The sequence below is a fragment of the Macaca mulatta genome, chromosome 15, assembly GCF_049350105.2.
Source record: "Macaca mulatta isolate MMU2019108-1 chromosome 15, T2T-MMU8v2.0, whole genome shotgun sequence".
Taxonomy (NCBI): Eukaryota; Metazoa; Chordata; class Mammalia; order Primates; family Cercopithecidae; genus Macaca; species Macaca mulatta.
Genome location: NC_133420.1, coordinates 59,991,246 through 60,018,856, shown reverse-complemented (window position 1 = coordinate 60,018,856; position 27,611 = coordinate 59,991,246). Strand labels below are relative to the sequence as shown.

At 47.3% G+C, this 27,611-nt stretch overlaps 1 protein-coding gene across 1 annotated transcript in view; it reads right to left on the bottom strand.

Moving 5' to 3' along the window:
• The window catches only part of GABBR2 (gamma-aminobutyric acid type B receptor subunit 2), a 416,683-nt gene that overhangs the window by 97,666 nt on the left and 291,406 nt on the right, over nucleotides 1-27,611 (bottom strand). Inside the window, exons 8-10 of the mRNA XM_015117226.3 lie at nucleotides 19,249-19,309; nucleotides 7,416-7,496; nucleotides 2,428-2,578 (exon numbers count right to left, since the gene is read on the bottom strand). Of these exons, the coding sequence (XP_014972712.3) occupies nucleotides 2,428-2,578; nucleotides 7,416-7,496; nucleotides 19,249-19,309 (293 nt within the window). The remainder of the gene's footprint in view (nucleotides 1-2,427; nucleotides 2,579-7,415; nucleotides 7,497-19,248; nucleotides 19,310-27,611) is intronic.

Below are 27,611 nucleotides of genomic sequence, written 5' to 3'. Positions count from 1 at the left end.
AGCTCACACTGTTCCGTGCACAAAGACAGCCACACATGTGGGCAGGACCACCTCTCCAGTCAGCGGGTGACAGAGGTAGACACCAGAGTCCCCACCCACCCACTACCCTTGTCCTCACTAGGCTGCGGTGGGGAGCAGGGAGCATTCTTTATACTTCCAGACTCTGCATCTTTCTCTGTCATTTCCTCCTGGAACCCTGTGGTGACCCCCAGCTGCCCAGCAAGACAGGGTCATCAGTGGGCTGGTAGGTACCTGGCTCCCCCAGCACAATCAGCTCAGAAGGGCTTCAGGTTTCAGGCACCCTGTGGTTGAGGGGCTCTTTTGCAGACTGTAATTACGACCAATTGTTCCCCAACACTTTTTCCTTTGCATTCTGCAATTCTGTTAACCCTTCACATTTTAAACATGCAGTATGTCAAAGGGAGAGGGAAATAAGAAGCCTGCTGCTCTTCCTCTGTGGACGGCACCCTGGCTTTCAAGTTGGGAGCACGGGGTCCAGGGCTTAGACTTGGCCACTCCATAAAAGTGACACCTTGCCAAGTCACTTAGCCTGGCTGAATTTCCTCACCTGTACATGAGATAACTGATCCTGTTAACTAGGACACACGTGATGTTGAGATGACGCTGGGTCCCTGGAGGTCCTTTTGTAAACCATCAACTACTTAGGTGCCTCCATTCTTATTCCTACAGCAGTCAGGGGAGGGGAGAGCTGGGGGTTGGGGCAGGCTTCCCAGAGGAGGTGGGCCTTATAGGACGGATTTAGGAAGAGAGAAGTAGGGGGAGGGATTGGGAACCATAGCAATATTTATTTTCTATCTTTCTGCAGATTTTAAAATAGCCAAGCCAGTTAAAAAACAAAACAAAAACTTCACCTGGATGCTGGCCTGTTTGAAAGAGTGATGGTAACTTTCCCCCAGGAGGCCAAGAGGGGGTAGTTAAGGAATTCAATGAGTTTAGTCTTATGATGGGGCAACTTGCTGTCCTGATGGGACTTCTTGAGGCATCTGGGGTGTCAATCTAACTTTGAGAGCTGATTATGTGCCCAGGCCTGTGCCAAGTGCTAAGAGGTATGCTCAGCATTTAAGCTTTGTATGGAGTGGGCAAATATTGCCTCACTTTTTTTTTGGGCCAGTAGATGTGCTATTTGTTGTAAGTAACATAAAATAACAGGAGAAGAAAACTCTTTTCTGTTTTTCAGGAAATAGGTTTGACCTAAGCAATTGCTATCAAAAAAAGCCAAACAACAACAAAATAACCCTGGACACAGTAGCTCATGCCTCTAATTCCAGCAACTTGGGAGGCTGAGGCAGGAGGATCACTTGAGGCCAGGAATTTGAGAAAAACCTAGGCAGCATAGTGAGACTCTGACTCTAAAAAAATAAATAAATAAAATAAATAAATAAATAAATTAATTAAAAAACCAAGCACACACACACAAAACTCTAGAGCCACCAAATTCCTTCTTTGCAAGCAGGGAGAAACTAAAAAATCTCATAAACCAAAAAACCTGTTTTCTTCAGAATCAGGCTTGTTCCCGACAGCCCACGAGTTCCTGCAGTGTAGCTTCTGGGCACCATGGCAGAGCCACGGAACCATGTAGGTGGTCACGGTGGCTGTCCCCATGATGGCCCACGCTCTGCACCCCTGCTCATTCCACCAAAAGGCTTGGGGCTGGGTTAAGGGATTTGCTATGGACACCAAAGAAGCAAAACGCACTTGGTGAAAACCACCGCCTGGAGTGGCGGCCAGTTCTACCCACGACTGACCGGAATAACTCAGTCAGCTTCTGTCCTCTGGAGAATTAAGGGCATGTGGTGGGGAAAAGAAATTAAGACAAGAAACCAAGGAGACAGTCTGCCACGAGTGGACAGCAGCACTCCGTCGCTGAACTTCAGGGCTCTTCTCTGTGATATGAGGAGTTATCTGGAGGGCCATGCGGGATGATGGAAGGGAGGGCTTCCTGGCCATAATGAACTAACTGTACCAAAGGAAATCCGTTTCACCGGACTTTGTGACCTCCTTCAGTGGTGATTCCCAGCAATGCTAGGGGATAGGGGCAAAGAAGTTTGGGGAATTCTGTCTTCTCTATCTCTCCTCCTGGACCTCCACAAAGTACAGGAGTATATCCAAAGCTCTGAGAAGGCCCATGGATTTGGACTCTTCGATTTTATTTAACTTCCTCAAACTTCTTTGACTACACTCCTGTGCAACTACCAGCAGCCCTGCCTCTGTGTGTGTGTGTTCGCATGCGCCTACTCACACACATGTAACACCTACAACATCCTAGCCCCTGAGTAACACTTTGGGAAACTCTGCCCCGCAGACTTCTGTGGCCCCGGGGAATCTGTCATGTGGCACTCCTATACTGTGTCCACAGGCTTGTCAGTTCAGAAAGTGGCATCGCAGAGGAGGACCAGTCTGGCTTACTTCTGATTCCGGTTCTTGATGTTGAAGAAGAGAAAAGCACTGGCCATGATCATCCCGAGGATGGTGAGGGCAGAGAGGATGCTGTAGAGAGGTAGGGAGATCTTCCGCAGCTGCTCCAGGATGATGGTCTTGTCTTTTGGTGGTTCGGATCCTAGAGGATCAAGAGAAGACATCAGTGAGACCCAGTGCAAGTAATTCCCCGAGAACACCTTTGCCTTAGTGTCCCTGACATCCAGCCAGGCCCTGTGCACAAACTCTACACAAGGCACATCTATCTACTGGGTGAGGCAGATCCGGCGGTTGGCCAGTCTGCCCAACAGGGAGCCTGAGCCAGGACTTATTTCTTTCTCTAAATAGAATCAATAAAGGATTTGTGATGCATTTAATAGCCATTAGAAGACTAGAATTTGATTTGGTCTAATTACACTGTTGAAAAACTATCACCATTTATTCCCCAAGGTAACAACGGCCTGGAAGCACAGGGCTGGGTGATGTGAGTGGGCACCACCGGGTGCCTTTGGGGATGAAGAACTTGGCTTTGGCCTCAAGATCTCTGCTCCTAAACATACACAATAAATGATCCCTCCTCAACGGGATGGACACCTTGCCTGTTGGTTCCATGGTGACACATACGTGTTTTGGCTGTGGAATTTCTGCTTGAATGTCATTGTTTTTTAAAAGCTCTATCTGGCTTTCTGTTTCCATAAGACTGAATAACTGTGGGAGGCAGAAGCTACCTTCCTCTTCCTGCTGTGCCAGAACTGGCCTGGAACTGTGGGATTCCATTTCTCTCTGTGACTGCAGAGGTGCGCTGCTCATTCTTCAAGAGCACCAGGAACCTGGGGGAACCCTGAGGGTTTCAGAGCAAATCCATCTTTCAGTCCTGTTTTAGTTTTAGCAGGCATAGGCTGGTTTGGGATGAGGGATTCAGGGACTCCCCCAGCTTCCTGCAAATCCCTCTTTCTTAGCTGCTATTTTAGGTCAGGTTTCTGCTGTGGAATTGTGAAACTTCAGGGCTTTTCTCTCCAGTAGGGGTATGTGGAATCAGCCGGATGTTACAAAGTAGCCAAGCCTGGGAATCTGGGAGCCCCACCAGGGTCCCAGTTATGCCTCTCTTCTTGGGAGACAAGCAGGAAAGGGGCAGATGTGGCAGCAGGGAGTGAGAACTCCCCGGACGGTCTGTGTTTAAAATACTGCTAGCAAGTTCAAATGGGTTTAGAAATATTCAGTGGCTTTGGCTGAGCGCGGTGGCTCATGCCTGTAATCCCAGCACTTTGGGAGGCCAAGGCGGGTGGATCACTTGAGGTCAGGAGTTCAAGACCAGCCTGGCCTGTCTCTACCAAAACCCTGTCTCTACCAAAAATACAAAAATAGCTGGGTGTGCTGGTGCACACCTGTAGTCTCAGCTACTCGGGAGGCTGAGGCAGGAAAATCACTTGAACCCAGGAGATGGAGGCTGCAGTGAGCCAAGATTATGCCACTGTACTCCAGCCTAAGTGACAGAGTGAGACTCCATCTCACACACACACACACACACACACACACACACACACACACACACAAAAAAAAAAAAAAAAAAAAAGAGAGAGAGAGAGAAAGAGAGAACGAGGGAGAAACAGTCAGTGGATTAAGAGTTTGAACCATCTAAGAAATTTAGGGAAGTTGCCAGATTTGAAAACAGCGAGGAACCTGCTGACGTGGTTAATGTGAAACCTTAAGCAATTCCATGTAAAGTAACATTTATAAGAAAAGTGGCATCAAGGGCCAAAAGTCTGGGCTAAAGCAGACACAAGGAGATGGAGGTAACATCATTTCTTGCTTCCAGAAGTGAAAGCTCACCATCTGGAAGCTTCTTCCCCCTCTGTCCATCATCCTTCCCCAAACACCTGGCTCAGGTGCCTTCTGGCTACCAAATGCAAGAACAGTCCTGGGGTGTCTGTGAGTTCCTGGCTGGAAACAAGCCCCCCTCTGGACACTGATAAAGAAGACTGAGGTTTGGTTCACAGGTGATATGATCACTACTGGGTTTGGAGCCCATTGTGTAGAAACAACTCCAGAAAATTGACAACAGACAAGAGAAAGTTGTCTCCTTCTTACTCCTTCTTCTCTTCTTGCAAAATGGTGGCTCTACAAGGGGTATCTTAAGACTTTGTGGACACCAAATGCTTGGTTTATCATGAGTATTAGTAACAGCAGAAGTCCTGAGTTTTCCTTCTTGCTTTTCATCTGGTCCATTCATTCATTATTCATCCATTCATTACCATTCACTCATTCATTCATCATTAATGATGATTAATCACAATTAATAATCAACTCCCAACTGTCAGGCTGGGACTGAGCACCAATGATACAAAGATGAAAAATACACTGTCCCTGCCTTCAGGGAACTTACACACTAGCCATAGGAAAAAAGAGAAAAGTACTAATAAGCAATCCTATTTATTGAATGCCTATGACAGTCTAAGCAAGATATAGAGATTTTCCCATTTGATCCACCCAACAGCCTCAAGCATAGTTAAGATTATTCCCATTTGACAGAGGGGGCAATGATTTTCTAGGTGTTACGTGGCTCTTACAGCTAGTAAGTGGCAGGATTTGAACTCAGATCTGCCTAACCCTGAAGCTTGTGCCCTAACCACTACACAAACTGCTGCCAGTGATGCTGGGGTCCAGGTGATGTGATAACATCAGACAGGACGCCTGAGCAGGGAGCAGAGTGCAGTCCTGCCTGACAGAGTCAGGAAATGCTACAGAAAGGAGGCGACAAAGGAGCCGAGTCTCGAAGGATGAGCAGAGGAGTTGGCTGTTGGCCAGGAAGCTGAGAAGGAAAGGGCATCCTGGGCAGAAGGCACAGCATGAGCCAAGGCCCAGTGGTGTTTCAGGACAGTTGAGGAACTGTAAGCAGTTCAGCTGGGGGGATCTGAGAGAGAAGACAGAGAAGGGAGGAAGGGTCCTTTTACGGAAGACTTGGGGCCACAGCTCAGAGTGAGGTCCCCTCTCTCTGAGCAGTGGGGACGTGTGAGGCTCTGAGCAGAGGTGGCGTCTTAAGCCTGCCATGACAGCAAGGGCACTTTGACTGCTGAGGGCAGAATGGACTTGAGGAGGGAAGGCTAGCAGAGCGGTGAGAAGCCTCACTGGGGGCTGGTGCAGGGGTCTGAGTGAGAGTGGAACTCAGGCCAGGTGTGGATAGAAGGCCTGGGCTCTGCCCTGAACTGCCTGGCCTCTGTGTTCACAGGCTGATTATTCATGGTCTGGGTAGTGGGGAACGTCTGAGAAGCAGGGAATAGGCCTGGCACAGCTGCTTCCTGTGTTCTCTCGGCCTGGGGGCAGAGCCTGGGGCTGAAAGGCAGGGCCTGGGCATCACCAATGAAGACCTGGTACCTTCTGACTGTTGTTTAGCAACTGTCCTGGCTACTGGTCCCTGCCCCACCAAATTCGTGCTTTTCCTCTCCATTGTGCTTTGTGTCTTTTATTTATTTAGTGCTTCAATCTTTTTTCCAATTTGCAAACCCAGAGTCCTTGTTCAGTAAACCCTGATCTCCCCAGTCCGAGAGCAGACAGGCCGATCTAGGGGACCAGGGCTCTGGTGGTTAGAACGGGCTGTGTGAATTTGGGGAGTCACCCTTGAGGTAATATGTGACGATATGTCTGGTGACAGCTCCCTCAGTTGGGATAGGGAGGCTCACCTGAGTGTGGAGACCACTCTGGTTCTCAGAGGCTGACTAGAGTTTTGCTTTGCAATGTTCTCAAGGCTGAATCCCTCAGATCCAGTGGAAACATAGGAACATGACAGAGTCTAATCAAAGGGTTTGTGGAAGAGCCTTCTCTGGTGCCCTTGCTTTCAAGAAGGAAAGTAAAAGCCCCTGGCACAGAAAGCCAATTTCTGCTGACCCAGTGGAATCAAAGTAACAATACCAGTGTGCTATGGATGTGGCAGCTTTCTCTATTGCTATTCAGTGACTAGACTGTTTGTCCATCCATCCATCCATCCACTGTCCATCTGTCTACTCATCCACTTACCCTCCTACCCATCTATCTATCGGCTTACCCATGCATCCAACCATCCACTTGATCAATTCATCCAGCCATCTATCCAGCCATCTGTCTACCCATCTACCTGTCCATCTATCCACTCACCCACCCACCCACCCACCAACCTATGCATCTATCCATCCATCTGCCCATTCACACACCCATCCATGCATCCACCCTACCATCCATCCATCCATCCATCCATCCACACACCCACCTATCCATCCATCCATCCATCCATCCATCCATCCATCCATCCATCCATCCATCCATCCATCCATCCATCCATTCACCCACCCACCCATCCACTTGATCAATTCATTTTGTCATCAGATACCACCAAGTCTCCAACATGCGTCAGACCTTGGCAGGTGCCAGGAATTTAAAGTCAAATAGGATCCAATCAGGGACTCATAGCTGAATCACCTAGTAATATCAATGTAAAGTGACAGTGGTCACAGGAGAGGCAGAGAAAAAAGACTGCAGAAGCAAAGAGAAGGGAGTCATTAGCTCAGTTGGATGGTAATTAAGGAAGACTGCACAAAAGAGGTGTCATTTGACCTGGTTGTAGGAGCTGAAGAGGAGTTCTCTAACAGAGGAGAAGAAATAATCTTCCAGGAAGAGCAGCAGATAGACAGGCCTTATTGCCAACCCAGTCAAACCCTTTGCCAGAGGAGAAGATAGACCTAAATTTAACAGGGCTACATTACCCCTGGCCATTCAATGGTTTAAACACCTCAGTGTGCACTTCATACAAACTCTAGTGACCCATTCCAGGTACTGGAGCCCGTACAAGTGATTGGAGCCCTGTGCTCAGTGATTGAGTGTATGTATTGAGGATGTACCCTTGACCCCAAAAAGCCAAGGATGCTGAACTTGCCCCTAACCCTTAGACAATGTCCAGGCTTGGGAGCAACTGGGCATGCCCCCTCCTCTGAGAAGCCCAACTGCCTTACCTTGGAACCTGATGGTGTCATTGATGATCTCCAGTGTGTCGGCCACAGCGTTGTACTCTCCCACCTTCACCTCCCTGCTGTCTGTGGGGAGCAAGAGACAGTGACCAGTTAGATTGGGAGTCGGGTTTGTGTCTGGGTGCTCCTATTCCAGGCTCTTGCTCCCCTCACAGGCCCTGGGTATATTCTTGCAGGCTTCCCTTTCTCCAATGCCTCTTCTGGTTAGAATCACAAAACTTCTAACCTGATCTAGGCTGGAACATTCTCTCGTACTGTCTCTGTCTCATCAACTGGTTGTCCATCCTTTGCTTCACACCTCAAAGATGGGGAGCCCAGGCTCCCTACAACTGTACTCTATCTGGTATCAAGTTCTTCCTGGCCACTGAGCTGAACTGTCTTCCCATAACATTTCCCCTGCTCTACTGGCTCTGCCCTCTAGAACCACACAGATCACGTTTGCTCCATCTTCCCTAGGATAGGCCCAGATACTCGAAGACAAAGACAGGTCATTCTGCTGACATCACCCCCCAACTCCTCTTTACACAACAGCACTTCAATCTCCCCGCTCCTCCACCCCAACCCCTCCTTGGGCCACATTCCACAAAGTCAGTCTTTCTGTAGGGTGTAGACCCAAGGACTGACCAATGCACTTTAGGCATGATTTGGTCAGCAGCAAGTAGAGGGCACCATCCCCTCCCTCATTCTGGAGTTCACGTTGCTATTATATGCATCCTTAGGTAGAATTAATACCTTTCAGAAGCCACATTGCTCTGCTGTGTCATACTAAGCACAGTCTCCTACTGCCCTTGGCTCCTTGCACTTGTTCAGTGTGTTTTTAAACCCAAGTGATACATTCAAATTTACTCTCATCCTTCTTGCAGTTCTTGGTGGGTTTAGTTCATTGTTTTGGTCATCGTCAAGGATAAAGATGATGAGGACTGGCCCAGAGTGGTGGCAGAAGAAATGGAGAGGTAGATCAGATTTAAGTAAGGTTTCTTTTTTCCAGGTAAAATCAGGACAATTGAGCGATCAAATGGGAGATGAAAAAGAGGGGCACCAAGGTCATCCGAGGTTCTGGTGGGGATAAGGGGTTTCAGTTCCCATCCCTGGGTGGGGAACCCAGGAGAGGGGTCCAGATACAAGGGGAAGAATAACGAGTTCCATCTTGGATGTGCTGAGCGTGGGGTGCCTGTGGAGCATCAAGGCAGAGATGCTTTTGAGTCTAGAGCCAAGGGGAGAGGTATGGCTAGGGGGTGAGCTGGAGTCATTGGCATGGAAGCTGGGAATTAGAGTCGGAGGCAGGAATGAGACCCCCAGGGAAAGTGAGCCAAGTGAGAAGAGGAAAGGACCAAGTGCAGACTCTGGAGGAGCCCTGACCCCTGGGGTGGGCAGAGCAGAGACTGGGAAGGGGTGGCCAGGACGCAGGAGCAGGGTGCTGGGAGGGAGTGGGCACCTTGGAAGCCAAGGAAAGGCACACCTTCACCACTGGCTGCAGTGCCACATGCCACAGACAGGCTGGGAGAAGCCCCTTGAGCAGGGTCTGAGGATCTGGCATCTGGGAGGATACCGGTGACCACAGATGAAGCAGATTCAGCGGAAGGTTGTGGTTAGAGGGATGGAACAAGGGGCAGTGAGTTTGAGGTCAGAGATAGGGCCCCCAGGGAAGAGCAGGCTTGAGAAGGGTGGGGAGCAGGTAGGAAGGGCTGGGGGCATTGACCAAGCCTCTATAGTGTGCTGGATCAGTGCTATTTTATGTACATTTTCTTACCTAGCTAAAACAGTGTGTGGAGTAGGTGGTCTCAGTCCCACCTTAAAGACAAGGAGACGGAGGCTCAGACAGCTTGTGGCTTTGCCCAGGGCCCCAGTGGTAATAAGAATAGAGCCCAGACTCAAACCCTGGACATTTTCCATAGCCCATGCTCTTCCCTGACAGGGGGCTGCCTCAGTGGGATTCCTGAGAGGTGACAGTTTGTGCCAAGTGCCCACTCCATGGACCACCTGTGCCTCCTGAATGTGGGAAGCACAAAGAGAAGGATCATCCACCCATCCCCAGACGAAGGTCTCTGTGAAGTACAGGTGGGAGCTGCAGACCCTGGCCAGCAAAATGCCTAGAGGTTACATAGGAATTCCAAGGCGTACCCTGAGGAAATGCCTCCTGGGGCTCTAGCTCTAAGTGAATTTCTTTGCAGAAATGCAGGTGCACTGCTGGTCCCTTAGAAACATTCAGAAAACAGAACAGGGAATCCCCTGGGCCACACTTCTGCCTGTGTTCCTCTCACCGTGGGTGGTGGAAACGGGCTGTAAAAGTCACTTCCTTCTCCCCACAAGGGTCCCCGCCATTTAGGGGGCATCACACTGCGCAAGCGGCTGTCGCTTGCCTATGTCACCCGGCCCCTAAATGTCACATTAGCAGAATCTGCTGGGGGCTCCAGCATCCCTGCGCTGGCCTTTTGAAGTCCTGAGCCCTGCAGATGCCCCAATCAGGTCCTGCTGCTCAGAGGAGGCCCTGATTTATTTATTTGATGCACGGAGGCAGCGCATGAAATATGCAGGTTGATCAGAATCAATCAAGAGTGGGGAATGGTGTGGCTGGCACCCCACCGCACCCCGGCCACACAGCCTGCCCCTCTGACTCACACGCCCTGCTGTATGCACCGTCCCACGGCACTGAAATAATACTCAGCTTCCCACTGACCGTAATCATCATAATCTCTCCCTGGGGGCAGTGTTGGAGGCTCACAGGCGCTTCACAAGTTCCTGCATTTAATGCTCACGGCAAACCATGAATTGGGCATAATTCATCCTGGTCTAAAGAGGCAGGAGGAGCCTCAAATAGGTTAAGTACCCACTCAGAGCCACATGCTTAGCAGTGACCCAGCGGGCAACTGAACATGGGCCCCCTAGTTCTGAATTCAGCATACTTTTACCCCCATACTGAGCAGGGCTGCCAATCATTCAGCCCACATTTGTTGAGTGCCTACTGCGTGCAGGGCTCAGCTCACGGTCTTTCATGATAAAGAATCTCTCAAAAGCAGCACTGCAGGTGGTGGGAAGTTAAAGTCATTCCCATGTCCTCGAGCCAGGTGGCCTTGGACATCCTGGATGCTGGAGAGATGTCTATACTAAATCCTCTAGTTTTATCATTTCATTCATTCATTCAACAAACATTACTAGACACCCATTATGTGCCAGGCTCTGTGCTAGGGGCCAGAGATATAGAGATTTTTTTTTTTTTAAATCACAATTGCAGACCTTGCATGACTGTATCTGTAAACTGGGAACTTTAGAATTGATAAGAGGGTTAAGCACGAGAATATATGCCAAGTTCCTAGCTTGGAACCTAATTCATGGTAAGTGTCCAATAAACTATAGTTATTTTATTCATGATGAAAGTAACTGTGGGCTCTATGTGAGGTCCCCAAGCACTCTTCATATTTTCTTCCTGCCATCTGTTCCCCACCATGGTTCCTCCACTTGGGAGGTAGCTTTCCCTCCCTTTACCAAGTTAACCTGTCCAAGCCCTACCCGCCTCTTCCAGGAAGCCTTCCCTGAGTACTGTTCCTCCCATCCCAGTGTCCTAGTTGCCATGGACTCAGGGCTCCGTGCATGACAGCTCTTCATGTTGAAGCCATGTCCTATGTGCGTCCAGGGCTTCTGATTCCTGCTGGTCAGCCTTGCTTCTGTTGTCCCAGGCAGTATAAAGTCTCATCCCCTGCACTCTGCTCAGGGTGCCTCTTGGGTCTGCAGATGGAAGGACTGTGTCCCCTGTATTCACCCGCAGTCCAGCCAGGAGGTGACCATGATAGGCACACAGCCCTCTCAGCTCTTGGGCTTGTTGTTAACTCCTGTGCAAACAAGGTCAACCGGTCTATATCCAGCCTGTATCCAATCTTATTTGGGGTGTAATAACTGCCAGGGGTAGACTTGTCTTCTCACTTGGTTCTGGCTCCAAACTGGGGGAGCCAGAATGTGTCCTTTAGAATTTGATTGTTGTTGAAAATACGCACACTGAGACACAACGTATAACTCTGGGGGATGAAACAAAAGATGATCTTGGCTCAACAAAAATCAAAGATTCTATAAACGTACTTAATTATAGGACACCCCTCCCAAACTCAGGCATAGGAAAGAGCTAGGAGACAGGGGCCCAGAGCTGGTGCTGGCTTTGCGGTCACTCTGTGAGTAGCCCTGGGGAAGTCCCATCCCCCACCTGGGTCTTGCTAAGTGAGGGGGCTGCAAGGGAGATCTCTGTGGCCCCCAACTCCTGTTCAATGATTCTGCAACTGCTTGGAAAGGTCCTCCTCATTCCAAGCTAAAACCTGCTCCGTGTGACTTCCCCTCATGGGTCCTGGCTCTGTGCTGGGGCCCCAGGTCACTTTGGCTCCTGCTCCTGACTGTCCTTCGGACTTGGAACCTGGCGACCACGAGCCTCAACTCTACTCTTCCCCAGGATGAACAGCCATTTCTCAGGAAGTGATTTTTCACTTTCACCCCATCCTAATCTGCTTCCTCTCCCTCTCCCAGCAGCACCTCTCAGCAGCACAGAACAGAGATGGACTTTGTGCTCTACTGTCACAAACAATATGCCATTGCCACATTTTTCATACGTTTAGTTAACTGACCTTCGTTTTGAGATGTTTAACAGGCTAGGTGGACACTGAGCAAATACCCTGGGGTGTAATAACTGCCAGGGGTAGATGTGTCCATGATCTAGGCAAACTGGCCCAAAGGCAAGAGCTAAGTACCTGAGGGGATAGACCAGGTCATACACAATAGGCTATCGGCCCTGGGAGTGCTTTTTCTCTTCTTCTTGGCGACCTCCCTCAGGTCCTTCAGAATTCATCTCGGGGCCAGGTGTGGTGGCTCATGCCTGCAATCCCAGCACTTTGGGAGGCTGAGGTGGGCAGATCATGAGGTCAGGAGTTCAAGACCAGCCTGGCCAACATGGTGAAACCCCATCTCTACTAAAAATACTAAAATTAGCCAGGCGTGGTGGCACGTGCCTGTAATCCCAGCTACTTGGGAGGCTGAGGCAGGAGAATTGCTTGAACCTGGGATGGAGGTTGCAGTGGGCTGAGATTGTGCTGCTGCACTCCAGCCTGGGCAACAGAGCAAGACTCCATCTCAAAAAAGAAAAAAAAATTCATCTCAGATGCCACTGCTTTCAGATATCCTTCGTAGTTTCTGCCAGGTAGACCTGAGTGCCCTCCTCTGAATGCCCACAGCTGCCTGTGCCATCCCTTATCACGCATCGCACCTTGCTGTTGTCTGTGTCTGCTGCTCATTGCACTGGGTGGGCTGTGGGCTCCCTGAGGGCAAGGATCGCATCTTACTCCACTCAGCCCCACCAACCCCCATACCCAACCAGTGCCGCCCAGCACCTGGCAGGTAGGGGGTCACTTCCTAGGAGTGACAGGAAATAATTGTTGAGAAACTTCAGAAGCACAAACCTTAGGACAAAAACCAAAAGGGTTTATCTACATCAAAATTAAGAACTTCTGCTCAGTCAGGACTTGAAGTGAGTTTACAGACAAGTGACAGAATGGGAGAAGATACTTGCAAAGCCTAAAGCCAATAAGGGATTGCTGTCTAGATTACATAAGGAGCTTCTGCAGACTGACAAGAAAAAGACAGTAACTTCAAAGTAAAAATGGTCAAAGAGCTGGGTGTGGTGGCTCACACCTGTAATCCCAGCACTTTGGGAGGCTGAGACAGCGGGAAGATCTCTTCAGGCTACGAGTTTGAGACCTGCTTGGGTAACGTAGTGAAACTCCCACCTCCAGGAAAAAAAAAAAAAGCTAGCCAGGCATGGTGGTGCACGCCTGTAGTTCCAGCTACTTGGGAGGCTGAGGTGGGAGGATTGGTTAAACCTGGGAGTTCAAGGCTGCAATAAGCTATGATCGTGCCACTGTACTCCACCCCAGGCAACAAAGGGAGACCCTGTCTTTTTTTTTTTTTTTAAAAAAAAAAGGTCAAAGGATCAGAACAGACAATTAACAAATGACCAATAAGCACAGAAAGAAATGTCCAAACTCATTAGGAATCAGAGAAATGATACTTAAAGTCACAATATGATATTACTTTATACTTTTAGACTGTCAAAAAATGAGGGATCCAGGAAATCCCAAATGTGGGTGGTGGGTAGGGACACAGGAATCCTCTGCCAGTGGGCATGGATATAGGCATGGCCATTCTGAAGAGCAACCTGGCAGGTTTTGGGCATGTTCAATGTGCACGCAGCTTTTGACTCAGCAATTCTGCCCTTGGAAACCTGTCCTAAGGAAATTCCCAGTTGGATCCATAAAGGGACATGTAGAAGGACATTTACTATTTGTGAGGGTGGAGAGTTGAAAGTGACCTGGGTGTCCGTCCCAGGGGCCTCGATGGGTGAAGTGATAGATGCACCCCACCGTGGCTCCTGCAGGGAGCGGGGAGGAGCCATGCCCACAGGCACACCCAGGACCATGGAGATGACTTCAGAAACAAAGTGCTGAGTGGAAAAAACAAAACTGAACAGAGAAGATACCTAAGCCAGTGGCACCGATGTACGTGGCAACACGCATCTTGTAAGCACACATACAAACACAATATGGGGTGTTTGCCTTTCCTTGGGGGAGGTAGGAGTGGGATATGGGAATAAATGAGGGAAATAAGGGGGATAAATGGATACACAAGAGGGACTTTCACAGACCAATGACAATGACTGCCCATGAAATGAGGTGTGTGAATTGTGTCCTAAAGAAGCGCAACTGCACTTTTCTCAAGAAATTCCTGGGGGGAGAGTGTAAATCTGGGGTCATTGTTAAGAGTGCCCAGGAGAGGAGAAGGAAGCCAACAGTTGTTATGACCCTTCTCTGTGCCAGTCACTGAGACAGGAACATCATAGCCTCACATCATCAGGTTCTCAGTCACTCTCAAGGCAAGGAAAATGATCACCTTCTATTTATTTACTTATTTTTAACTGAAATGAAGGCTCGAAGAGACTGAGCTTCTTTGCCTGTCTGCCAATGATCAGGCACGTCTGCTTCAAGCCTATGTATTTTCCACATGAGAGGGAATGAGTTCCCCATCACTGGAGGCATTCAAGCAGTGGGAATGTTGTATAGGAGAATCAGGGCTCTCTTCAACATGGAAGGTCAATGACTCAATGAAATCCAATATCTGTAAAATATACTGTCTTTTGGGTCACCTTTTTTAGGTTCCCTGAAAGGTAAATCCTGGAACATGAGGGCTGGGAGGTGTCAAGGCTAGGGTCAGGCTGGAAGAGAGTCCACATTCCCATGTGTCCTTTGGTTCCTGCAGGTCCACAACCCTGCTGGTATATCCTGCAGGATTATGGACTGTGACTCCACTCTTAATTATATCAAGTTGAGTGACAATCTAATGAAATGGCCTTTCCAGACCCATGACTTGGTGAAGCGAGCTACAATTGCAGGCCTTCACAGACGAAAAGGTTATTAAAAACCAGCCTCAAGAGTCTCAAAGTAGGGTCAAACTAGCCCTGAAAGTATTCTAGTAGGTTCTGGGAAATCATCTTCCTGCTTTTATAGGCATTGGCATTCGGCCAGAGAGATTATGAAGCCCTGGAGGATCGGGGACTGTATCTTATTCAACTTGGTTTTCCCCAGAGGACTTGGTAAAGCGCCTGGCAGATGCTCAGGAAATGCGCACTGAATACAACCATATCTGTTACCCTGAAGACCAAATAGTAATTAATGTCTGCAAACGGGAAGGACAAGTCTCTCTTTCACTAGGTACGTTCTGAATGACAATTACGTCGTTAGAGTGAAGGAAGACCCCTTCCCTTCAAATCAGGTGCCAAAATATAAAACTCCAAAGCCTGAGCCCTTTATGTTGCATAGAAGCAGTGTGAAATTCAAGCACTTATCATTCCCCGAGATTCTTACAAATAGGCCTAATGAAGGCAGGGTCGGTGAGTTGGAGCGGCAGATGCTGAGTTTTCTCTAAGAACGGCAAAAACAAGGCTCTAATCACAGCTTCACTCAACTTCCTTCCCTGCTGCAAATTCGGAGCCATGTTTAGACTTCGGCAGTAACATGGATACTTTTTTTCTCTTAAGGGGAAAAAAGCCAATTCTCTAGTATTCATCCTCATCTACACGCGGTGTCATGAAAATCAGCCATGGCATCAGGGAGGAGCATGGAACCTGGAGCTGAAAGGGGTTCAGGCCTGAGGCGTGTGCCCAACAGGATGCTAATACCTGCCTTACCTACGGCCAAGGGTGGCTCCCTAAGAATAGCACCTGCCTGGGACAAGGGGAAGAAGGCACGCAATTTATTTGGAAGGTGATCCTAGGATGCACTGTTAGTGGTGTGGGGGAGTGAGACAGGGAAGGGAGCCAGGACAAGGTGCATGAGTGAGCAGGTTTCTTCGTGGGCAACCAAGGTTCGGTCCCACTGTGGGAGCTCTGGGAAAAGAGCCAAACACACCTGGGAGTTGCCTCGCCCAAGGGGAAAGGATGCTGGGGTATTTATCCTCCCGTTCTCATCCATCACTGACACAGGGCTGCTCCTGGAGGCATTAACTCCCTGGACAGCTCATCACACAGCTTGGACGGCCTATTCAATAATCCATCGTGGTAGATAAGGCACCTCTGAAACCCTTTACATTTGGAAAACCAACTGTTGTGTTGATATGCACATGCCCCCTGCATTCTGGTGGCTCATTTCAGTCCTAAAACAACATAGGTCCCTCTATTGGAGCAAGAGGATCAATGTCTATTTAAAAAACATGTAGGCCAGGCGCAGTGTGGCTCACACCTGTAATCCCAGCACTTTGGGAGGCCGAGGTGGACAGATTGCGAGGTCAGGAGTTCGAGACCAGCCTGGCCAATATGGTGAAACCCCGTCTCTATTACAAATACAAAAATTAGCTGGGCATGGCGGCACACACCTGTAGTCCCAGCTACTCAGGAGGCTGAGGCAGAAGAATCGCTCGAACCCAGGAGGCAGAGGTTGCAGTGAGCCAAGATCGTGCCACTGCACTACAGCCTGGGCAACAGAGTGAGACTCTGTCTCCAAAAAAAAAAAAAAAAAAATCATGTAAACAGGAGCATCTGGACCTTATTGAAGGCCCAGCTGCGACCCTCAAGAAAAGCTGGACATAAATGCAGAGAGAGTGAGGGGAGCATACTTGTGCCTGGGCGTATGTGGGAATGTGCAGAGGAGCAAGCTGAGGTCCAGTCCCAGCTCTGCCACTAGCCTGCTGTGTGTCCCTGCTGTGTGTCCCTAGGGGATACTACTCATTCCTGGATCTCAGGAATTCCTGGACTTGTACCATGAATTGGTGGAATGAGATCATCCTTAAGGCCCTGACCTGTATCACCGCTTATACATCGTTAAGTGTAAGGAGCCGCTATAGGGGTAAACGGCAGACATAAAAGCAGCTGGGGGTTTCAGCACTCCAGGAAAACCTGACTTTGCCCCAGAAAGGTGTCATAATGTTGACAAGGTGCTAATCATAATTGCTACTTACTTGCTGAGAAAAAAATATACTGCATATGTAAAAATATATTATATGTATAGTTATATACACACATACTTTTCCATTTAGTTTTTCCCATATTCCATGAAGGTAGATAGGATTATACTCCTATTTTACAGATGAGGACAATCAAGGCTCAGAGAGGCGAAGTCGCTTGCCTGAAATTCTACAGTGAGTAAGTGAGTGGATCTGGGGTGGGTCAGCCCACAAAGCGCAAGCTCTGAGCTGCTGTTTGCTGTACTGCCTTCCTTAGAAATCCAGATATGCCTAAACAGTCGCTGGAGCTGGCGTTTAAACCTAACATATGAAAAAAAAGGCAATACAATTGGCATGCACTGGTAGCTGTGATCAGCCAATCCTTATTTTACAAAATACTCTCTTAGAATGATATAATTTTGAGAACTGGAAACGAGACAAGAGAATTCAGTTGCAATCACTCAAAAAAAAAAAAAAAAAAAAAAAAAAGTAAGTATCTTTGCCAAGATGCTTACTTTGTTCAACCAATGAAGAAGTAAAACTTAACAAATGGAAAAATAATTACGTTTGCCTAAAATTACACCTTTTGTGCACGCCAGAGAGCTGACATGCGTTTCAATGACCTGCCACAGAAAGGCGAATGGGTAAGTCTACAAGATTGCATTACAGTGCGATAGCGCTGAAGAACACCTCTCCTGATTGATCTGAGTCCTGGTGGGATTTGTCTGAATGAATCTGAATAACTCACTTTAATTTCTTGCTTTCCCCTGGATGACACTGGGATCTACTCAAAGTCAGTGGGCACAGCAGGCCCCACTCTTGTTTCGGGGTTTTCCAGAAACACTTGGCTGCTGAAGAACACTGTATTGAAGAGAGGTTCATCTAGTCGTTTTGGCTCATCACCCTGCTAATGGCTGCACTGGTCTGCCTCAAGGAACGCCCAGCCCTGTTCCTCAAGGATGCTCCTTCACATAGCCCCTGTCTTCACCTCTGTTTCTTCCTCATCACACAAAGAAATTGGTCTGGATGGTTTCTGAGGCCCTTCTGACAGCAACAGAAAGTTCAACACATGACCCAGTTTCTTCAAAAAATAAATGGCCTGTAAAAAGCAGGGGGTTATAATAGATGAAAAGAGACTAAAGAGATACTTCAAGCAGATGCAATGGGTGGAATTTGTGTGGATTTTCCAGCAAATCATCTGTGAAGACACCTTTGAGATGATCAGAGGATCCACACAGACTGGGAAATTAAAAGATATTAAAAATTGTTTAATGTTTTAGGTGTGATAATAGTACTGTGATTATATTATAAAAAGTCCTTATCCAGAAGAAATGCATACTGAAGTATTTATAGAATGAGATGAGATCATGTCTAGGAGCTGCTTTAAAACACTACAGCAGAAAAGGGGGGATGGGGTGAGTAAAGATGAAAGAAGATTGGCAAAATGTCGATAATGATTGAAACTGGGTATTGGGCACATGGGGGTTCATTATGCTGTTCTCTCTACGTTAGAGTCTGTTTGAACATTTCTAAAATCAAAACCAAAAACAGCTGGGTGCACTGTTGCATGTCTGTGGTCCCAGCTACTTAGGAGGCTGAGGTGGGAGGACTGCTCGGGCCCAGGAGTTCGAGGCTGCAGTATGCTACGAACGCATCTGTGGATAGCCACTGCATTCCAGCCAGGGCAACATAGTGAGACCCTTTCTCTACAAAAAAACACCAAAAACCCCACATCAATGCAAACATCCTCCGAATACTAACTTAACCCCCACCACTCATAATCTCATAAGCTTTTTAGAGTCATGCGGGAAGACCGAATAGGCCAGGGAAGTACGGTTATCCCTAGGGATCCATGGGGGATTGCTTCCAGGATACCTTGAGGATACCAAAATCCCCTGACGACCAAGTCCCTGATATAAAATGGGGTAGTATTTGCCTATAAGCTACACACATCCTCCCATATACTTTAATCATCTCTAGATTTCTTACAATGCCTAATACAATGTAAATAGTTGTTATACTCTATCATTTAGGGAATAACGACAAGAAAAAACAGTCTGTCCATGTTTGGTACAGATGCAATCATCTATTTTTTTCCTGAATATTTTCAGTCTTCAGTTGGCTGAATCAACAGACGTGGAATCCATGGAGATGGAGGGCTGACCATGGTGTGGCTGAGAAAAAATATTCCAAATAGGTTGAAACGAATGTTTTCAGATAAGTATTTTCAATTGGCTCTGCTTTCTTTTATCTGGAACATCACACTTGCATTCCTTTTGATGTATTATATTGCATAAAACAACATCCCCAAATCTAAATTTTATCAGCTAGAAAGAATAAGCATCAAAATGCCTACCTTGAAATTGAGTAAATTTAATGGTTCCCATTCTCTCCCCGTTCCGGAACACAACTTGACCCTAAAAACAAAACAAAACAAAACAAAACAAACAAGAATAAAAGAGAAATGCCACATTAGCCCGAATGCCACTGATCTCACACCAATTCATTAACTGTACAATGTGATTATTAATACTGGAGGAAAAACAGATTCCCGCTGGACCACAGATGAAAATCAAACTAATTGTTTTTAAATTGGTTGTGACTTTATCTGGTTAATTTGAGGAGCACAAAATCAATAATGGAACTAACACATGTGAACTGAAGCCAAGATAAGCATCATCATGATCACCATGACTATTTATTAAACACTCACGTGTCCTGTGCTATAATGGGGATGGAGTCTTCTGGGGTGCTGGAAAGATGATGGCAAAGGTGGGGCCCGGCCCTGACTCTGCTCCCTGTGCCCCACCCATAAAGATGTGGGGTGTTGCTGAGTCTGTTTGGCTTGAGGACCAGAAGGGTGCTAGAGGTCTGCTGGTATTTCTTATTACGAACAGAGAATGTTTTTCTAAGTTTTTCCTGAATGGTGACGTCAGTCCCAATTATAACTGAGCTATGGTGCTGCAAAAAACTAAGCTTCTTGAGCCAGCAAGACCTGACTAGTGTCACAGGCAGCTGAGCGCCCCTCATTAGGGACCTTGGGGGCTAAACATAGCATCATCTTCTGCATCTGCCCTGCTGGCTTCCAAATGCTTGGCTAAATAAACCAGGAATTTAGAGATGGAATGTCATCTCTTCTTTCCGATGTATATCCCACCTAAAATTCTGCAACCATATGAGGAAATTGACACACACTATATCACTGAATCTTTATGCCAAACGTAAGTGATGAGGGGATGACCCCCATTTTGCAGATCAAGAAACTGAAACTGAGAGAGGTTATGGACTTCACACAATTGTTTAAGCGAGGCTGCTGGGATTCAAATGCAGGTTTAATTTTAAAGTCCATGCTACTTCACTGTAGCATGTTGCTCTTGATCCAGAAGTAAGTTTCTTCCTGTCTTTCCATTATTGTGAAATTAGGAAAAGAAATGGTTTTAAAGGTAGCCTGCTTTTCTCTTACCTTTATGCTTTTGTGACATCAGGCGACAGCACAGACAATGCTCTGGGTCCCACTGAAGTCGTGGGAGAAAACTGCAGGAAGCACTTTTCCTTAGGCAGAAACCTAAAGACTGAGGCCCTGCGGCTTCCAGAATAAAGGGGGATTGCTCAACCTGATCCCAGAACGAGAAACACCTTCCAAGGCCACTGGGACACCTTTTCGAAACCCTGAAGACAGCTGTGAGTAGTATCAGTTTGAAACTAATGCCCACCGAGTTCCATATTCAGGGGAAGGTAAGCAACTCCCGGGAGTGTGAAAACACTTCAGCCAAGGTGAGAGCTGTGATTTTATTTCTAGGGACAACTGAAAATCACAAAACACCTTCTAAAAGGATTACTTTTATGTAAATGGACCACTTTGCCTGAGTGGGAAAGATCGTCCACAAAGAGAATTTTTGTTTGTCTGACAAGATGGAGATCTAATTTACCAATCTTCTGCCAAGCTTTGAAGAATTCCACAGGCATCTAGATTTAAAATGTGCACAAATTCTGCAGACTCTTTATTAGTGAAATTACAAAGTATATGGAATGGTATTCAAAGCTTCCATGGAATGATACGGGAGTGGGGGTGAGAAGAGCTCCCTTTACTTTGTGAACAAAACAAATCTTTGAAGTAAGATCTGTCACATTTTATTTTACTAAAAATAACTTTTTTACTAACAGGAACTCCTTCCATCTCCTTGATTTCTCCTTAATTTCTCAGGGGGTACAGTGGAAGTAGGCCAGCGTCTGTGTCTCACAAACTGGGTTCAGTCCTCTCTCAGGCAAGTTCCAGGACATCTCTAAATTATGGACCAAGCACAGGTCCTGGTATAGGACAGGTGCTCAGCAAATGGCAGTGGTAATTTTTATTTAAACATGTTTAATAGCAGGGAGCTGAAATCAAAAGATGTTAAGCACCAGAGAGCTTTCCAGTCCTTGGGAAGTGAGTTTCAACTCTCACGTGATTTCAACTGGCAAAGTGGAAACCACTGGGCCCCCAGCCACGATGTCTTCACCTCCCAGAATCATCAGCTCCCAAATGACTGACTTCCCAAACAACATGAGCCACTGTGCGTTCTGCCTACCGATGAGAGAAAGTAGAGGGCTTCTGTGACTGGGGTGACCAAGTGCTGATGGAGACACGGATGTGTAACTGGCTACGTTGAGAGTCTGCATCAGCGTTACCATGGCATCTGTTGGGTTTCACTGGCAAAGCCATCCCTGCTACCCTAAGTATCGCCAACTGGATAGGGGACGACTGCGCCAGCCAAGGCAGCCTTGACAAGACCGGGTATGAGGGAGGCCACAGGCCAGTCAGGTGGTTCTCAAGAAATTCTACCCAATAGGTGTCCTCCATATTAAAAGGTGGTCAATTTACAACATTCCAAAAATATTCACCTACTGCTTACTGAATACCCTTCTAGGGACTGCTGCCTGCTCTTGGAGAGCTTTTTATTTGATTAGGAGGGATAGCAGAAACAAGTCCACCAATGCTTAAGAAATTTCAGTTAGCGATGAATGCTATGAGGAAGATCAAAAGGGTGATGGGAGAGGGAAGTCATTTTTTAATTTTTTATTTTTTTGAGACAGGGTCTCGCTCTGTCACCCAGGCTGGAGTGCAGTTGTGCGATATCGGCTTACTGCAGCCACCACCTCCTGGGCTCAGGCGACCCTCCTGCCTCAGCTTGGGATTACAGGCACACACATCATTCCACCCAGGTAATTTACTAAGGGAGCTGCTTTAGTTGGGTAGTTAGGGAAGACTCTGCTCAAGACGTTATATGAGAGCTGAGACCTATCTGGAAAGAAGGAAATATTCCAGCCAGAGGGAAAAGCCAGGGCAAAGACCCTCAGGTGGGGAAGAGATTGGAATATTCAAGGAACAGAAAGGGCCAGCATGGCCAGAGCGCAGTGAGGGAGGTAGGGTGGTGGCAGATGCATAGGTGGACAGGGGCCAGGTCACATTCTATCCAGAGACCATGACGAAGTGTCTGGACATGACTCTACGTGCAATGAACAGCCATGAGGGTGGGGTGGTAGAGAATGGATGGTAGAGTGGCAAACGTGGAAGGAGAGACTCTGGAGGCTCTGGCTCAGTAATCCAGGTGTGAGAGGATGGTGGCTTCGGCGAGAGTGATGGCCAGACTCTGTCCCTCCCCAGCTCAGAGTGCATGGCGAATGTGACTGAGCACTGAGCCCAGAGCAGTGCCTGTCTTCCATTCCATTCCTCTTATTCTGTGTGGTGGATGCCAGGGGTGTGCCCAGATACCCTGCTCAGGATGGAGGCCCTCCTCCCCAGCTGCTAGCATCTGGCTGCTGTTGAGATGCCTTACACCCAGTCAGAGCTATGTTAGTTCAGGTTATGCCCCCTCCCTGGGGGCAGCCTGCAGCTAGCAGTCAGTGTGAAGGGTCATAGATCTAGCCCTGCTGCCTCGATTCAGGACAGCTGTGAAGGACCATGGGATCCCGAGGTCCCCTGGGATTGGCTGAGCTCATGATTGCCACTGCCTCACATTTTGACTTCTCCCGCTGCCCAACACTACTTGGCTTCCTCCCTTCCAGCTTCTGTTCTGGAAAACATTTCCTGATAAACTTCCTGTATGCAAATCTTTGTCTCAGAGCCTGTTTCCTGGGTAATCTAGTCTCAGATACCCTGTCATCAAAGGTCGCTGGGGCTGGCTCTTTCCTGCCACCTGAAGGAGCTGAGCAACAGGGCAGGCTGGGAACAGATGCGGCAATACTGCCACTAGACAGTTTCAGAGCCACTGTGGCCTGCAGTTCAGCCAGGCGAGCTAGGCCAGCTTCAGTTCCTAACATCCCGGCTTGAGAGCTGGGATTTTTTTTTTTTTGGTTTCCCTCCCACAAAGGTTGCACTTCTCCCAGCACATGTAGTCTTTATGTAGAGATAAATGTCACGACTCTCCTTAAGCTTTTGTCTTGTGCAATTCCAGGGTTGTAACTGAGAATCATCATGTTCATTCGAGACCAATCCAGGTGATGAGTTTAATTCTAAGGCAAGGGAGTTTGGTAACTCTGGCCGGGGTGGGGGCTGATAACTGTCTGGTGGCTCACAGTTCACACTCACTCTACTATACTCTCCACTGTGTGGCAGGGACTGGAAGCCCTGAAACCACATTTCCCAGAATCCCCTGCCAGCTGGTTTCCATTTAGGGTGTGCTGATGAGAAGCGGTCATGGGAGATTAGAAAGAACGCATAAGCATGCACGAGGGAAAAGCTTTTTTTTTTTTTTTTTCTTCCTCTGCTCTGGTTGTAGCAAGGGGAGCTACGAGTGACTGCAGGTGTCTGTAGGGCCCAGCAGAGCTTCTGATTCCTGAACCATCGGAGTGTGGGGGCCCCTGGCTGCATGCTCAGTGGCCAGAGATGGGGCACCAAAAGTAACAGAAACAGCAGCAGCAGGAGCCTTGGAGGCCTGTGTACCTGGGCTTTCCCTCCATTATTTCATTTGTATTCTAAATCTGCTCTGTGGTCATTTTTATAAATTCCTTGGAAGTAAGATCCGTTCTCAATCAGCATTCAGTCAAGAAAACAAAAACCACTTCAGGCATTTCAGGGGCAATGGCAACATCATTTTCCTTTTCCTTCTTCCTGCCTGAGGAGCATGGCAATTTTCCAGAGAACTGTATCTGTGACAACGGGCTCTACCTGTTTTCCTCTGCCATCCCTTCCAACAAAGTTGTAACCAGTTCCCTGTATGAAATCTCCTTCTGAAATGCCTGAAGTGGTTTGTGTTTTCTCCACTGGATGTTTATTGATAATGGATTCTAACTTCCAAGGAGTTTGTAAGAATGACCACAGACCAGATTTGGAATACAAATAAAATCACGGAGGGAAACTTCAAAGTGGATAACTTATTAGGATTTTTTTTCCCCTGAAAGAGATGTTGCTAATGTCAAAGAAAGCAGTCTGTTTCATAAAAGTCAATCCAAACTAATAGTTCAGGTTTAATTGGGAGCCATAAAGCTGTATTTTCTTCTTCAGTGAAATCTTCAGAATGTATAGGGTAACTTATGGACAAAAACCTAAGTTTTGGCGTTTGCCAACAAGAGTAAACATTGCTATCTATGTGAGCTTGGATGCTCATTTAGCATTTCTGAGCATCAATTCTTCTACTTGAAAAATAGTAAGAACAATACAAATTTCTCAGGGTTGTTTCTGAGAATTAAAGAAGATGATTATGAAATGAGAATAGCCAGGGATGGTGCACAGCAAAGGGTAACTTATCGTGAAGGGTAACTGTTATTGTAACGCCTTGAGTTAGCAAAATCTCATTTTTTTTTTTTTTTTTTTTGGTTTTGAGACAGGGTATTGCTCTGTTGCCCAGGTGAGAGAGTAGTGGTACAATCGTAGCTCAATGAAACCTCTGGCTACTGGGCTCAAGTGATACTTCCACCTCAGCCTCCCGAGTAGCTGGGACCACAGGTGCTTGTCACCACAACCAGCTAATTTTTAAAACAATTTATTTGTTGTTGAGATAGGGGTCTCAGTATGCTGCCCAAGCAGGTCTCAAACTTCTGGCCTCAAATGATCATCCCACCTTGGCTCCTCTGCAAAGTGCTGGGATTATAGTTGTGAGCCACTGCACCTGGCTGCAAAATCCCATCTGATGTCAGTTCAGAATCCCCAGAAAAGTTAGTGGGGAGTAAAATGGACACTAAGGATTCCAGAAGCCAGTAGGGTTTAACAGTCTCCTCTTAGAAAAACTAATTCTCTGTTTTCATTGTTCATCTTTAATACTTAACTACTAAGCATGAGTAAAATTCACTCCAACAAGTTTATGAGTCTTATAGGTTAAGCCCTTTGTTGGGGCCTCTTTTTTTTCCTTCTTTAATTTCACAGTGGAAGGCAGAGATACTCTCCCTGGGAACATGATCTGGTGTAGGGTCAGAGAGGCAAGAAGGGCAGCTTTCATGCTTCAGCCAGTATTATAGGCAACACCTGGGCAGGGGCCTGAAGCTACTTTGAGTGAAGACTCGCTGGGCTCAGCCGCCTAATATTCTGGAGCCCTGGGCCCACTGAGGTTCAGTCTGTGCAGATCACAGTGCACTTAGGGAAGGGTTTTCTTCCTGAATATGACTCTAGACTGCACTCTTATCTCTGGGCTGTCAAGTTTGCCTTTGGGAGGTGTGAGCATGCATCCTCATTGAGGATTTGACTTGTGCTGTGAGAAATAAGATCTATCCTGACACATCACACTGGCAGGAAAATGTTTAAGTTAATGGAAGTTGAAGGGTGTTAGGGCTCTGAAAACAATACTCCAAAACGAAGGCCTCAGAAGTCTCCTCAGAAGCCAAAATTTTTCTCTGACCTTCTCCTGGCCTCCTGTCTCTCAGTCCCTTGCTCCTCTGGGGCCAATCACAGAAAGTCCAATCCCTCTTCCCCAAAGTGGGTCAGAGAAATCAGGACCCCTTTTCTCCAAAACTAGCCATAAAAAGTAAAAATATTACTCCAGCATTCCCTCCAAGTTTCTGTGTAAAAACTGGCTATGAAGAAATTATGTGACTTACCTTATTTGACTGTAGGTCATAAGACCCCCATTCCAGAGAGAGCCCTGTGCTTCCAGAAGGAAGGAATGCGTGCTCAGAGAGGTCAAGAAGAATCCAGACAGACCAGCCTTGCTGGTTTCCCCAGTCTATCAGTATTGGATCATAGCCTTTTAGTCCAATCACGTTTCTACACGGTTGTCTAGACTTTATTGAACCTCAGCATAAAAATGGACAATTTCCCCTGTATCTCTGGGTCTTCATTCTGAAGGCTCCCATGTATATACATTAAATAAATGTGAATGCCTTTTCTCTAATTGGAAGTTGATTTTCCAGTGAACCTTCAGAGAACCAAGGAGAAAGCTCTCCTTAGGCCCCTACAAAGACCATGGGGGACCCTGGTAAGTTCTGTTGGAGAGGGCAGCACATCAATGTCTGTGTGGGGGATCCAAGCCCATCGTGGACTGTTCTGCTGCCAGCCCTCCCCCCAGGACAGGACTGGTCTCAAAGAAACAATGTAGACTTTGAGAAAACACTGGGGTTAAATTGCTTCTGAGGTGTTGCCAAAAGGGTAGAGATCTGCATGACGCAGGCTTGAAGGAGAAGATGCCCTGTTTCCACAGGGATGGCAGGATGTGAAAGAGAGACAGACAAATAATTGAGTACATCCACCCACATGTTCTGTAAAGATTAAAAAATACTCTTTTTTCTTTTTCTGTATGTCCCCTTGAGCTATAGGAGAGGCCATATTTTGCACACAATTTAAAATATTTTCTTACACCAAAAATTATTTTGTTAGACCAAAGCATTCAGGAATGTTTGATGCACTCATAGAGCCTAGAGCAGCAGGTTTGCAGGGAACTGAGAGAAGGAGTAGAATGGGAGGTGGGGTCTGTCCCACTGCCAGCCTTCGGTGGATGGGCAATAAGGATGCAGGGGCATCTTTCTGAGGGACCATAATCAGACGGCTCAGAGGGTACAAGTAGTGACCCTCCACAAAGCATGTGGTGGCCTAAGGTGGGGCTGTGTGCACTGGAGGGAAGCAGGGACCCAGAGAAGATAGCTGGGTGGATGGCCCAGGAAGGGTGGAGCAATTCCCCCTCTTTCCTTCCACTTATTATAATATGAGACTCAGGCTTATTTAGAACAACAAAATATCAGGCATAAATGAATGTGTAAGAAGTACAGGAAAAGTGAAGTAAATTTTAATACAGACACATGATGAAATATTAGGATACATGCATTCAATCAGCAAGTCCTGTTGGGCACCTATGATGTGCCAGACAGGCGCCAGATCAAACACTGAGCAAAATCAACGTGGTCCTAGATTGCATGAAGTGTAGGGTCTGGTGGAAGACAGAGACATTAAGCAATAAACACATGGATAAATAGGGAATTACAAACTGTGATCAGTGACATTAAAGGAAAAGAACAGGGCGCCAAGAGAGAAAACTACAGGAAGACCCTAATTTAGGCTGGGGGCCAAGGAGGGCCTTTCCGGGACGGTGGCATTTGCACTGAAACCTGAAGGAGCTAGCTGAGCCAAGAGCAAAGGGGAGAACATCCTGGAAAGAGGAAATTGCAAGTGCGAAGGTCCTGAGGCAGGAAAGAGATTGGGAAATCCGAGGACCTGAAACAGTGCCGATAAAGCTGTAAGTGGTCATTGAAGAGGAGCTGAGCAAGAAATGTGATTGGCAAGGTGGACGGGTGCAAGGCCATGCAGAACCTTACCAG